This window comes from Polistes dominula, unplaced genomic scaffold, assembly GCF_049000335.1.
Source record: "Polistes dominula isolate Pdom_NZ unplaced genomic scaffold, Pdom_raw_medaka contig_18, whole genome shotgun sequence".
Classification (NCBI taxonomy): Eukaryota; Metazoa; Arthropoda; class Insecta; order Hymenoptera; family Vespidae; genus Polistes; species Polistes dominula.
In genome coordinates, this window is record NW_028301164.1 from 4502812 (window position 1) to 4518265 (window position 15454).

General features: G+C 28.5%; 1 protein-coding gene across 2 annotated transcripts in view; it reads right to left on the bottom strand.

The window, feature by feature from the left end:
• The window catches only part of flz (transmembrane serine protease filzig), a 22306-nt gene extending 11908 nt beyond the window's left edge, over nt 1-10398 (bottom strand). The window contains exons 1-2 of one of the 2 annotated variants that reach the window (XM_015328041.2): nt 9456-10363; nt 1567-1657 (exon numbers count right to left, since the gene is read on the bottom strand). In XM_015328041.2, the coding sequence (XP_015183527.2) occupies nt 1567-1657 (91 nt within the window). In that variant the 5' untranslated portion in view covers nt 9456-10363. Of the gene's footprint in view, nt 1-1566; nt 1658-9455 lie in introns of both variants that reach the window. The other variant, XM_015328043.2, reaches the window with a different exon arrangement.
• Nucleotides 10399-15454: the final 5056 nt, after the last annotated feature.

Consider the following 15454-nt stretch of genomic DNA (forward strand, 5'->3'; position numbering starts at 1 on the left):
GCGTGAAAGTGGAGAAATGTAGGTAATATTTTTGATAAAAGGAATTTAACAGTTTGAACAGTTAAAAAGATAATATATATATGTCAGAATTATTTATTTTTAAACGCAACTTTGAATTTCTAAATAATTAAATAGTAATAAATATTCTATACGCGTTTGTATGTATTGGGGATAAAAGGTTGTTTGAATAAATTCGTATCGATTTATAAATGATTAATTACATATTCAATGTTATTTTTTTTTATATGTAAACTTATCAGAAATTTTCTTATAAAAATCTATACACACATTTATTTTTGAAAAAATTAAAATATAAGACGAGACGTAAAAAGGGTCGCACCCCAAACTGTATTCAAAATTAACAAGTCAAAGATAATTAATTTAAATTATTCATGTTGTTCAGAAACAGTTTGCATAATTAGTTGTATAATACCTTACGGTACGTTTTAATTATACATAGAATTAATTTATTACAAAAATATGTATTTATACATACGTATTTATTTTCTAATAATTCGTATTGAATATTGAATCATTAAAATATCGATACGAATTTTCCACATGCATTTTAACACTTTTATTAGATTTTATCGTTAATTAAAACGGTAATTATAAAGTTTGGAAAATTGTATAATATATTGAAATATACTTCCCACATATGTACAAACGCACGCAAATAGAATATTAAATATGAAATTCTTGTTTTTTACACGTGCTTTAAAAGAAAAACTTTCAAATTGTGCCACTTTAAAATGAGATCTTAAGCGGCCGTTATATCTGAAGAATTCATAAGTAGCTTCTTCAAATGGAATATAAGCGAATATACTTGCAAAGAAGAAGCGTAGGTATATACTCGACTTTCGAAGTTGAATATAAGAGAACGGGGAAGTAGAATTTGGTGTCATGTGTTAAAAACGACGACGACGACGACGACGACAACAACAACAACGATGAATAGAAAGAAACAAAAAGAGAAAAAGTGTGAGAAAAAGAAAGAAAGAAAGAAAGACAGACAGAAAGAGGCAAGTGAAGAAGATATTTTCGTAACTCAATGTACACAACCAACTTGAGAGAGTAAATTCTTCAACGAGAGAAAATAAATAAAATAAACAAAAATAATAATAAGTAAGTAGAAATTGGTGTCATCATCGTTAACTGTTTAAATGTTAGCGAGAAATTTGCATGGATTTCTTCTACAAAGTCATAATAATATTTTTTACAATAAGTTTCTAATAAATTCTTTTTTAAAAAATCGAAAATTTGTTTTTCTTTTTTCTTTTTGTTTTTTTCCCCCTAAATTAATTTTTAGTAAATTATTTCTAAATTAATAATTAGTATATATTATATTAGCTATTATTAATTAATAATATTAATATATTAATTTCGAGGAAATAATAATGAAAATATAAATAGAAATGAAAATATACAAAAATAATTATTTTCTAAATATATTCGTAAAATCAATTTTAAACTAGTCTCCTATTAAAAAACAAACAATTATCTACGATATCTTATTCACCTAATATAAGATTAAAAAAAAATGCTAACATTCCAGATGACAATTACCTTTGTTTTGGAGTGGTGCATTGGAAAACGAGAAAGCAGAAGTCGAGACCAGAAAGGCGAACAGTAGACAAAGATTAGTTCCAGTAGCCATCTGTAAAGATAAAAATTGTCGGTGATTCAATTTTTCTTCTTCTTTTTTCATTCTTATAAAATACATTTAAAAGATGAACAAAAAAATAAAAAAACCAACTCATTAAAATTGTAATTAATTGGAGTGAACGTGTTGGAATCGTATGAACTAGGCCACCATAATAATTGATTAGAAAAACTATGTTCTATTTTTGCAAAAAAAAAAACAAAAAACAACTATTCGCATAAATTTCATCATCACATAGTTTATATGTTCAATTCACTTGATCGAAATAATATTATACGATCTTATGAAAGTGATCTGACGTTTTATGTAACAAGCATAGACTTTTTGTTTCTTATTATTTCATACTTATGTTCATTTCTTTCTGATTATTATTGTTGTTGTTGTTAATTTAAACAACAAGTGAATGATCGGTAAGCAATGAGAAATTGCCGCTACTTCGATCTAATTCTCGCTTAGGCTTTGCTTAGCTTAGATAGACGTGTTCGTTCGTCCATAATAACGGTACAAGAATATCGACTCCAGTATGCGACAAGGAAACTGGAAATCGGAAGGTGACAACATAACAACCTGACTTATTCATTGACTCAAACTGATCTTAAACTTCTTCTTCTTCTTCTTAAACTTCTTCTTCTATATAATATCTTTTAATTTTGAATAAAAATTAATTAAAGAGATGTGTGATAAGAATAAAAATAAAATAATTATATTTCAAATGAAAATTTATCAATAACGATGCACACATATTACAGCTATTTTCATTATTCTTATTGATAAATTTCTTCCTATGAAAAAAAAAGAAAAGACAAAAATCGTTTATTATATACCGAGAGAACTATAAATCAAAAGATCGATTTTGATAAAACCTGTTCAACGAAACTTGGCCAAGGTCTACGAGAATTTGTTCAGAGGTCTGGGCCACATTTCTTCTTCTTCTTCTTCTTCTTCTTCTTACTTTATCTCACGAATCTTTTCTCGACAAAAAAGAAAAAACAATGTATTGGTTCGTTCGTTCGTTCGTATGTACATGCACATACATAGACACACATAACACGCATAAATGCGTCCTTATATACACGCGTACAAAATCCCGTTATATTCATCGGAAGAGCAGAACAGTTCATTACAGTCGTCCTACGTTTACATATATGTACATAAGTAAATGCTTACAAAGATGAGAATGAGTATGAGTGAAAGATAAGCAAGGAAAATACATCAGAATGTTTGAATTTAGTAATCTAGCAAAGAATAATTTGACAAATTCATGGAAATATTCGAGTGGCATGCTAATTGACAACCTTACTTTACCCAACCGCTGACCTAATTCCTTTCACACTATCCTTTTTCCATTTCTCTCTCTCTCTTTCTCTCTCCCTTTTTATTTTTTTTTATTTTTTATTAATCGTCAATGAGAACATTAATGTTATTAATATTATTCTTACAATATTTTTCTAGCTTTACATTTTATTTAAAATAACACAGTATTAATTGTGTCATATTAATTTTATTCTATTTTCTTTTTTCTTTTTTTAAATTATTGTCAACTCAAGTTAATTTAATGAAGTTTTTATTTAAATATTATTCTATTTTATATTTTGTCATATTAATTTTATTCTATTTTTTCTTCTTCTATCAGTTATTTCAAATTAATTTCATTCAAATTAATTCATTCACATTAATTATTCAATTAATTCATTCATTCACATTAATTTTCAATTCAAATTAATTTAATGAATATATCAATGTTCGATATTTGCAAATTATGTTAAAATCTTTTATTTTAAAGAATCCTAAACTGGCACATAAAAACACACACAATGAATCAAATTTACTGTTATAAAATATGAAATGTCGAACATATGAGAGAATAGGGACTCACGTAACACGCGTTATTTCTTTTCTGGGTGACCGTCTGACGTTAATGAAAAAAAAAAAAATTAAATTTTTTTCTTATTATTTAATTACATTCAACGTGCCGCTCTGATTTTTTTTTTCAGACACAACCGTTAAGTCGATACATTTACGCGCGTGTGAATCAACGCCGTCATTAACTCTTTTCTGCACTTACTAAGTTAGTTGATTTTTAAAATTAATGATTTTTTAAACGTCGGAACGTATAGTCAAACGATTATGAGTTACACTGAATGAATTAATTTTTTTTTTTTAATTAAACAAATTTCATTTTAATTAAAATACTTAATATTTCTATAATTAAATTCATTTCTATATAAATAATAATAATAATAATAAAAATAAAAACATTTCAACTAAATTAATGTATCGCAAGAAAGACACAAGATGTTGTTGTACACGATTATTTAAATCGAATTAAAAAGATTCTTTAAACGCTTTAAACACTCATTTCCTTTCATTCTCTCCCTTGTAAGCGTGTACAAAGGCACCGTAAGTGTTCACGCGTGAGTACACGGAAGTCACTTTCCTTCAAAGTGTTCCGTTTCACTTCAACATTCTCTAGTTTCACGTTCCTGGTATCGTTTACAACTAAAGTAAGTAAAACAAAATTCCTAATTGTTAATTCGATCATTGAACTATGCTAAAATGAAATTCTAATTAAAATCCTTCATTTACTTTTATACCAAACACATTTTATGAATATTTACATTTTGCAATTATTATTTGTCATTTGATTACAAATAATAATAATAATTATGATAAAAAGATAATAGAAAAATTAATGAGAAGATAATATCTGCTAAAAAATTCATGTTGATTTATAAATTTATTTTTTTCTGATAAAAACGATATGAAAAATGTAGCAAGTTTGAATCGTCCAGGTGCAAAAAAAATATCTGAAAATTTATCTAAATTAACCCTTTGAGTGCTGAATACTTTTACCTACAATAAAATAATAATAATTATTATTTTATATTATTTTTTTTATATTATTTATTTTATTTTCTTTTATTTTTTATATTATAATATAATATAAACATATTAAATTACAATAAATATATTTAATATATTAATTTATTATATATTCTAATAATATATTATATTTAATAATTAAAGATTTTCTTTCTGAATACCAAACGCATATATGCGTCTATAGCACTCTAAGGATTAATATACTTATAAAATCAAAAAGTACTAAATGTAATAAACATTTGTCTACTTAATTAAATCTATTGAATTAATTTTTTTGGAAATACCAATAAAACATGCAAATATGTATACATTTTGTTTATCTTATCAGGACACTTTTAGCATAGTCAAGAAAAAGAATCTATAATAGAGAAAGAGAGAAAGACACACACACACACACACACACACACACAAACAGGTGTCGGTGATTCGAAAATTCTTCCGAGTTCATTGGCCGTTCGTCAATAAGGAACATAAGAGGAGAAGAACGTGAACAGGTGTCCATATAAACGTTATACGTTCACGTTTATGTTTAACCTGTCCGCAGGTTAGTTTTATTTTTCTTTCTCTTTTTTTTCTAATATTTTATTTATTTTTATCTGTACAATCTACGCGTGCATCTTTCATGAAACTGCACTCGAGCGAGTGCACTCCAACACTCGGAGAAAGCACAGTTCGGTCGCATCACTTGATTATTGGATCTGGGTGACCCGATTAGTTTAGCCTCGAGATATTTTTTCTTTTTTTTTTTTTTTTTGAATTAACATCGTGTCTTGAATAACTATGATTCCAAAAATCTTATCGATAAGAAAGATAAGAAGAAAAACAAAAATACAAAATATATGTATAATATATAATAAAACTTAAATATCAATTGAAACGATAATATCGGATTAAAATGTAAGAACGTATTTAATTGAAAAATAAAATGAATGTTTCTATATTGCTGTTAACAAAAAAGAAAAAACAATAATTTCTGAATTGATAAAAGGAAAAAAGAAAAATTTTCTTTGAACTATTATCACAAAGGAATCTAAGAAAATTGCAAAATGAAAGGTCACGTAGTGACGAGGAAACAAATGTTATGTGAAAAATTCTACTTTTCTCTCACAAATATGTGAAAAATAAAATAAAATAAAATAAAATAAAATAAAATAAAATAAAATAAAATAAAATACAATGGTAGAGGAATGATACTACAGAATAGAAGAAAAATAAGAAAAAAAAAAAAAAAACGCGTGTCATTCCAGGAGTAACCGAGCACGATCTTTTTGTCGTTAACGTTTCTTTCAACCAATTCTACCCTCATTTTTCCATTCTTTTTTCTTTTTCGCAAAGGAATGATCGTCCATAGAGAAACTTGCTGTTCCATTAGCCGATGTTCTTCTTCTTCGTACATCGATCGACCTCGTTTCCTTCGTAAAGGAGTCACAATCATTCTTCTTCCGTTCAATTTGCAAATTCTGTTTTAGTTGAAACATTGAAAAGAAGGAAGGAAGGAAGGAAGGAAGAAAGGAATCCAATCGTCAGCGGATATGATTGTAACAAAAAAAAATTTCTTACTAGGAATTCTAATTATTTATATCTTTGTATGTCAATTATTATATATCGATTTGTCCATCAATTAATTACAATTTATTCTATTATTTGTAATAATTTAATTAATATATTTTATATAATTATATATAATTTAATTATTACATATTATATACACTTAATAATAATAATAATAAAACAAGCAAACTAATTAACCGAGTCAATTAACCATTTTTGGCAAAATTTTCACATATAACAAATAATCAACTAATTCTAATAATTTGTCAAAATATTTAATTATATTCACCGACGAATATTTGTAATTTAAATTGTGAAAATTCCAAAATATAACGTTCGAAATAATAATAATAATAATAATAATAAAATAATGGGATAAAATCGATGAACAAAAAAAAAACCAATCATAATAAAATTTAATAGACACCACTCTCACGAAAGGGACACACTTTGGTTCTTCTTTTGCTTTCACTGGAAGATTTAACGACACATTACGAGCTCCGATCGTTCGTGCAAGACCGATCGGCATTCGCCTAAGTTTGTTCGACTTCAATGCACCGAACTAAACGTGCACGAAAGAAAGAAAGAAAGAAAGAAAGAGAGAGAAAGATCGCATTCCTTCTTCTCTCTTGTCATGAAAGTGATAGTACGTGGATGATCATACAGTCCAAACAAACCTTTTCTCTTCTTATCGAGGCCAAAGGAGAAAGAAGAAGAAGAAGAAGAAGAAGATAAAGATACTAAAAATAATTTTATGGTTGTCTGTCTAGGGTCATAGGTGAAAAGTGCACACACGCGATTTTTCACTAATTTCATTAACATTGAATAAAATTATCTTTCAAAACACGTTTTTCATTCATATGAATTATGCATTATTCTTGTTAATTTTGAAAAAAAACAAACAAATGTTATCTATGCTATTTATATTTCATAGTTATGTCAAGTTTTTTTTATTTATCGAGGTCAAAGGAAAAATACAAAAAATAAACAAGAATATGGAGTAAAGAGAAAAATGCAAGGAAGTTGTTTTTTTTTTTTGTCAAAGAGTTCACAGGTGACAGACCAAACCCGTACAAGGTTATTTTGCTTTGTTAATTTAATTAATCTCGAACATAAGCTATTGTGTTGTATATTTTCTTTCGATTATTCTGCAAATATTGAACTCACGTTCGTGTAATAATTACAATTATTTACACAATTCCCATTTAACAATAGGAATTTTAGATCAACTTGTAATTATCATTGAATATTAATTAACGTCAAATTGAAATGACAAATGATTAAACATACATTTGATACGTTCAAATACAAAATTGGAATTCGTATAACAAATAAGTATAACCCGTTAGTCAGTTTAATATTCGATACACTAACGAACCTAAATTGGAACTAGTACACTCACACACATACACACACACACAATTCACTAACATAAAAGTTTAACGTGAACAAAAATTCATTAAATTTTTATTAACAATTTCAAACAATTGTAAAATTTACTATCATATTCCTAGTCCTGATATTTGAACAATATCTTACAGTTAACACATTTCCAAGACATTTACAAATACTAACAACATTTTTTACTCGGTAACAGAAAAGATGTCAAATACTCATAAGTCTACGGTTATGTCGTTTTAAAATGGAGTTATGTAAACTCAAAGGTGTACCTAAAGTACACAGATCCTTTCAAGAAACTAACGTTTCTCACGAGACTCGAAAAATAGGTGAGAAATTTCGTTCCAACGTGTTAATTATCCTTTCTTTCTTTCTTTTTTTTTTTATTACTTATTCTCATTTAACGAATGAGATATTTCAAACAAGTCACATACATAATTCTATAGACACTGTGGTGCTGGTGATAGAAAATAAAAATAAAAAAAACAATTTGAACAGACTAAACACACACATGGTTTTCTATATTTAAATAATTCATTTTTAATACAAAAAATCTAGCAGACTAAACTCACATGGTTTTCTATGTTTAAATAATTCATTTTGAACATAAACGAGTAAAAATAGTACGTGAACGAACGATCAATTGTTATGTAATTTAAATTATACATTTTTGAGTTGTTAAAAAATTATGTTAGATGACAGATACGAGTATTGAGATAATTTTCTTTAAAATCAATTGTTCGAGTTTAAATAGAAAAAATTCAGAAGAAAGAAAAATTAATAATATGAATAGCAATGAAGCATGCCAAATGATTTCTACCATGGAAACCTCAGATCGGAACACCTCGTTTTATTACGGGCCAAAGTCGGAAAGGTAGCTTTCACCTGGCTTCATGACGATCAACCTGGCCCCCCTACCAACGATCGCATCGATTCCCGATCGCGTCCTGGTTTCGTTAAACGACCAGACGATTCTTCCATCACTTTTTTTTCCTCCTTCATCTTTGATTCAAGTAAAAACAAAGAAAATAAAAAAATAAAAAAAAAGATAGAAAAGAAAGAAAGAAAGAAAGAAAGAAAGAAAGAAAGGGTACAGCAATCGAATTATCAAAGAAACTAATGATGTAAAATACAATAGAAATGATCGAATCAACGTTAATCACTGAACCCATTTTTAAAGTTTAACGTTTACATTTGAAACACCAATTGTATTATTTAAATTTATGTCAATTAAATTTGATTATTCACAAAAGTTCGTTTTCTTTTTGTTTATACGTACAAGTGTATATTATTGTGTTGTTCTACTCTAAATTTGTAAACAAAATAACTGACACTTCGAATATTATAATTATTTGAAATAATAAGAAATTTGTTAAAATAAAATAATAATATTTTATCGTTATAAATCTTAGCGATAGAATTAGCAAAAAAATAAGTCACGTTTGAGATTGGAATGCAATAACGTATTATTACGTCTTTGGAACGTTAGGAATGATCATCATTTGAAGTAATAGCGGAAAGATATATTAATGGAACGTTCACTCCGTTGTAATTACGGTGTTCGCGATACTGAAAAGAGCATCAAAAGCGAGCATTCGATGTAAACGAATAGATGTAACAACGATTGGCACGTGTCATACTGTGAATACCGAACAAATGTTATATAATATATACATTGCAAAAAGAACAATAATATTTCACAGAAAAATCGATACACGTTTAAATAATTAATTAAATCCACCTTTGATAGAAATTTTATTATTCGCGTTCAATAAAAGAAAGACAGAAAAAAAAGAAAAATACCAAATGAAAATCGAATGAAGTAAAATATAATATAAGTGATTATTTAAATTATAACGTTCACAAATAGTTTACAATATTTTTTAAATATTACTGTGTGTTAACCTAAGTAAATGTTAGAAAAAAAAAAGAGAAAAATATGTTCGTTTGTCACACTCACCGTGCAGTGCAATAAACGTTTGCAACTGTCTGCTTTTTAATAACGTTTCATAACGTATGTCTTGTCACTGGTCAAGAAAATCCCTATATCGTGGTTGGTCAGATGAAAGAAAAGGAACCGTGAATAGTTTCTTCTTTTTCTTCTTGATAAAGATCTCAAATGGTTCTTCCTACTCCTCCTCTTTCTTGGTATTTTCCTTTCCTAGTTTGTCAAGGTCACTCCTCTTGGACTCTATCCTCCTCCACCTTGGTTACCTTTGGCACTTCTTCACTCAATTTATTTTCTTTTTCAATTTTTTTTTTTTTTTTTATATATCTATCGTATTCTTTTCTTTCTCTTTCTTTCTTTAATTACTTTTTCCTTGACCAATGGGTCACGTTTACATTAATTTATCGAAGATTTACACGTGAATAGTAATAATAATAATAATAATAATAATAATAAAAATAAATAAAAGACGTTTATTAATACGATCGAGATACCAGCACCACGATTCGAACAAAAAATTCGATTCGATTTGTCATCGACGATAAAATTTCTTCCTTTTTTCGAAATCAAAGAATGAAAAAGGAAAATCAGAGAGAAAGAGAGAGAGAGAGAGAGAATGACAAAAATATCGATGAACTTATGACACTGTGCGATGATTAACAAAAAAAAACTTGCAGAATAAAAGTAAGAAAAAGGGAAGAAAGAAGGGAAAGAAAGGAAGAAATTTCCAAGAATAAAACAATCTTTGAATGAAAAAATCGGATTTTAGGGTGAAATGATCGTTCACAAGAACACCGGATTAGATTATCGCGCACTGTTGACCATCCGGGCAGTGAACTGGATGGTAACTTGTTCGTTGTACCCCGTGTGCCACGGCATGTGCTGGAATCGCGTGGCAATGTCACGATCGGCGCCTTGGAAAACGCAACTGAGGATGGTGGTGGATAGTAGCAGGCAAGGAGGAATGGTGATGGATGGATTGGTGGTGGTAATGGTGGTGGGTAAAAGGCCCAGAGGAAAGGAAAGGAAAGGAATGGAAAGGAAAAGAAAAACAAGGACAGGAGAGGAGAGGAGAGGAGAGTGGTGGGATTAAGTTTGTGAACAAAGAAGGGGGAAGGGGATATAAGGGTGGGTGGGGGTAGGTGGTGAGGCGGGGGGGGGGCAGGGTAAGGTTTGCTAAAGAAAATATATGAGGAAGAAGAAGACGAGTTGCTTTTTCTTGGAGAAAGGTAGGTAAACGAGAGGAAGAAAGAAAACAGGTAAACTGGGGGGATAGGTAGGAGAAGAAAAGAGAAGTGGGAGAAAGAGAAAGAGAAAGAGAAAGAGAAAGAGAAAGAGAAAGAAAGAGAGCAGGAGAAATCAAAGTGGGCCAGTGGCCAGGTCACATGGTGAGGAACGGGGCTCTTTCAGCGTGCATGACACCGACACACTGTCCTACTCATCGCAACGTCCACGCAACAACCTCCACCTTCCGCATGTATCCAACCATTCAGGAAACGTTTCACTATGCTGCTGCTTATGTTAAACCAACGTCCTTATGTTAAACGCACTGACACTGGTCTGGTCTCTCTTTCTCTCTCTCTCTTTCTATATCTCTTTCTATATCTTTCTTTTTCTATCCTTAATCGCTTTCGGCTACTCTCGACACCATCTCGAAATTCCTTCTTCGTCAATTCTATTATTATTCGAACGGTGTATCAACCACATAAGTGGTAAACTTTGAAATTTTATTATTTTTATTTATTTTTTTTCTATTTCATTCGCAATGGACTATTACGTATAGTCGTTAAAAAAATATTTTTAATATGTTAGGATCCTATTAAAAGTTTGTTGGTTTTGTTTTACAATAAGTTTTACGTATTTAATGATTTTAATTTAGGTTGCAAGCAACGTTCATTCTGTTCTATTATTTTTCTCTATGTTGTATGCAATAAAGTAAAATAATGTTGATGAACAAAATATTGTTCTTGTAAAACTTATTAGTAAAAATGAATAAGCAAGTAACTTTGAAAAGATCTAATCGAATATGCATGTACTAGAAAATTGTTTGAAAAATAACATTGGAGGAGTGGAGGAGGTTTTAAAATTTGAAACAAGTATAATATAAAGTTGTTGCGTATATTATATTATACTTTCTAATTCACGTGCGGTCATACCTTTCTATTTCAACTGAAATTTACGTGATTTCAACGAAAGTTTAACATAAATTATAATATATGGTTTTTTCGTCAGAGAGAAAAATAAAGAAAGAAAGAGAAGAGAAGAGAAATAATTAGATTCATACAATTAATTTATCGAAAAACTAATTTAATTTTTTAACAAACCTAATAGAAATTTAGAACGAATGGAGTCGAATGATAAAATATTGTGAGAGTTTGAACAATATTGAGAACATTGTTGAAAATTTTAATTGGATTTCGGACAACCAAATTTCTCTTCATTTCGGAGTCACATCAGCAAACATTATAGTTGTCGTCGTCGATTTCTTTTAAACTAGATTTGACTTTATCATGACATATATTTATAATACGAAATCATTCATTGTACGTTAATTCGTAGAAATAGCTAATATGCATAATTGCATTCGTGATAACGGGCTTAATGTTTTGTACATTAGCTGCATCATTAGATTAATATTTCACTATAGATAATATTACGTAGATTGTATTTATGTGTTTGCTCATATGCATGTGTGTGTGTGTGTGTGTGTGTGTATTTGTAAATGGATATGTAGAGTGATTTCATATGGTACAAAAAGGTATATTAACTTTTCAACGCATATTCAAGCAATTTACCTTCAACAATTTTCAATGATAATTTGAAACAGAGAGAGGGAAAGAAAAGAAAGAAAGAAAGAAAGATAGAAAGAGGATAGAAAAAGACCTTTGACATTTAGCTCATATGTTCGTGTTACGGTACTCATGTTTCCTGATACACATATACAAAATGATTTATCGTATAAAAATAAGTTGAATTTTTTCTCAATGTAATGCTTTATTTTTAAGACATATTACTATTTTTAGGATCTATCGATCGTATATATGTGTAACACGTAAGACATAATTTAAATGGTAATCTGTTTTTTCGAATATGAGATATATATTTATTTTTATAAATACAATAAAAATGTAATATACGTAAAACTTTGCTCACACAAATCAAAGGTATCTTTATGATTATGTATATTTTAGGTATATATATATATATATCAATGTGTATAAATATATCTATGGAATTTTTATAGAAGCTATTCCCTTTAGTCATAGAAAAGGTCAAAATGAAACTTTAAAAAGTCGATAGGTACTTTATATCCACGCCCTGAAAATAAACGATCTACGCGTGTTGCAGTTTACTTTTTATTTATGCATTGATTATTTTCTCTTTATATTTTTCTCTCTTTTTATTTTTCTTTCTTTTCTTTCTTTTCTTTCTTTAAATTTCTTTCCTTTGCATAGTATAAAAACGTTCTCGTATTTCATTATAAATTAAAGAAAGATACATTTCTTTTATCTTTTTTTCCATTTATTTAACTTCATGATTTTATTTACTAGTTAGTTTTATTATTTTTTTTCTTCGATTAGATAGTTGATAATTTGTCGGCACAGTTTATCTTTCTATCGAATAAAAATCATTCCGAAAGTACTCTATAATTCTCTCCATTCGATCGAGAAAATCACGATTTCCGGATAGCAAGCAAATATGATCAGAAAACAAGGAGAGAAATCTTCAACGTAGATTATTTAAATGTAGATTCACGATATAATAATGATAACGGTCCTACATACTTGTCTCTGTTTCTCTCATAGTTTATTATCCATTCAAATTATTCAAAAAATTAATTATTAATATATAACATATATCCTTAATTATCTATAATAATAATTCATTAATATTTTCTTCATTTCGAATACAAAAGAATTGAATATTACAAACGATTATGTAAAAAGAAAAAAAAGAAAAGTTTTATTTTACAATAAATATCTATTATTTGATTTAACACGCACAGATGTGCTTTCCATAAACAACATAAAAAAAAAAAGAAAAATAATTTACAATAGTAGAAAATTGTAATTTAATCGTAACAACAACAACAACAACAACAACAAAAAAGTCAGAAAACTTTCTTTATAAACGATAAACGCTTCGCTCTAAAAACTTATGTCAAATCAATCGATCATCACGCTTTGTGTTTTGTTTAAGATCACGGATATAAGATAGGATATGCACGTTATCGATACTTTCTCTGGTTTCGTTTTATCGATGCCACTTTTTATTGTCCACTTTGTATTATCGTCGTTATTTCTACGCCATTGGTTATCCGGTACAAACCGTTGATTTAACAATCTCTGATACGATCAGGTTTAAAACATACATCCCTATCAGCAATGTATCTGTTATCTTGACCGTTTATCTTTTAGTTACCTGTTTACCCTTGTCACCTGATCGTCCTAAAGGTACGAAAAAGCCCGCCGGAGGCTGTGCTATGCTGTTCTTGAAGTAGGTCAGTCAGCACCAAAGATGCTGTCTTCTTTTACGGTACTTTACGTTCACCTTATGACTTTTGCCCAAGAACAGAATTCCATTGGATAATAACATTTTTAGCTAAGAATTTACCTTCTTAACACAAAATTAGGGTTAAATGATACCGATTTATTATTATCATCCTATAACGTGAATTTTATTGTACGTTTTCATTTCCGTTTGCAATAATGATATTATATTATATAGGTCACATACGTTGTTATCTTTATATGTGCGTATGCATCTATGGAATGTGTCGTTCGTTATAAAAGAAAGGTAGAAAAAGATAATTGCAAAATAGAAGTTAAAAATGTTTTATTTGAACTCTACCAGGTGTTTATTACTTTTCTTTTATAAAAGAACTTTACGAATGTTGTTAAAAAATTACGATCAAATATAAAGTGAGAATAACATTATTTCTAGTCGTAATAATTCTCGTAGTCTTCCTCTCTCTCTCCTCTATTATAAATATTATAAAGTAGATTCACTTGAAAGGATAAATTTTGAGAAAATATAAAAGATTAGATGACGTTGATATCATTTTTTTAAAAATTTAAGATTATAAAGTATTTCACAAAATAATAATATTAAATATGAATCAGCGAAAGTGATTGAAAATAATAATCTAAAAAAGAGATCTCAAAATTTAACGATCAAAGAAATTGACCTACTACCGAGAAGTTTCAATCAATCGCATAGAATCACATGAAAGTTCATAAGAAAAGACTAATAAAACTCGGTCGGAGAATCTTCGTGTGTCGTCGTCGGTCAACAACTTCCCAGTTTTCTTGATAAAATGATTTATAGTTATGCGAACATTTAACGAGATAATATAACATAGGTATAATTAATTTGTTAAGGAAACTCTCGCTGCTACTTTAATCGATACAAAGCTAAATCTATGAAATGTAATATATAATATTATGAATATAACGTTATATATTACAATAATTTATTCAATAGACTCATGCAGATACAACATTTCAAACGATAACAAATTAATCTGCGAAATAAACTCAAATTATTTAACGAGACATGTTTTATTGCTAGCATTAAATAATACAAATTAATTAACGAGCTGTAACGATGATAATAATAACAATAATAATAATTATATAATTATTCAATCATATCATATTTTATGATAATTATTATTATGAATATTTTTATGAAAATTATTATTATTATTATCATTTTAACTTTCACTCCCACAAATGATTAAGATAATTTCATCTTTCCAAGGAACACGAACTCACGATGGAAAAGAAGACGATAATACTTCATGGTACCTGGCAAGTACAAGTGCCGCTGACCTTGATCGTGACTCTTTATAAGTGGGACAGTACCTGTGTGCCGCCTCTAACAAATTTTTCTACGTTCGCCGCTTCGGCAAGTGGATACATTGCTTTCTTTTATAGATTCCGCGATCCTTAAAATCGTGACAAGAATACTAAAACTACGACGATGAAAACTTTCTAAATTCGTTTGTA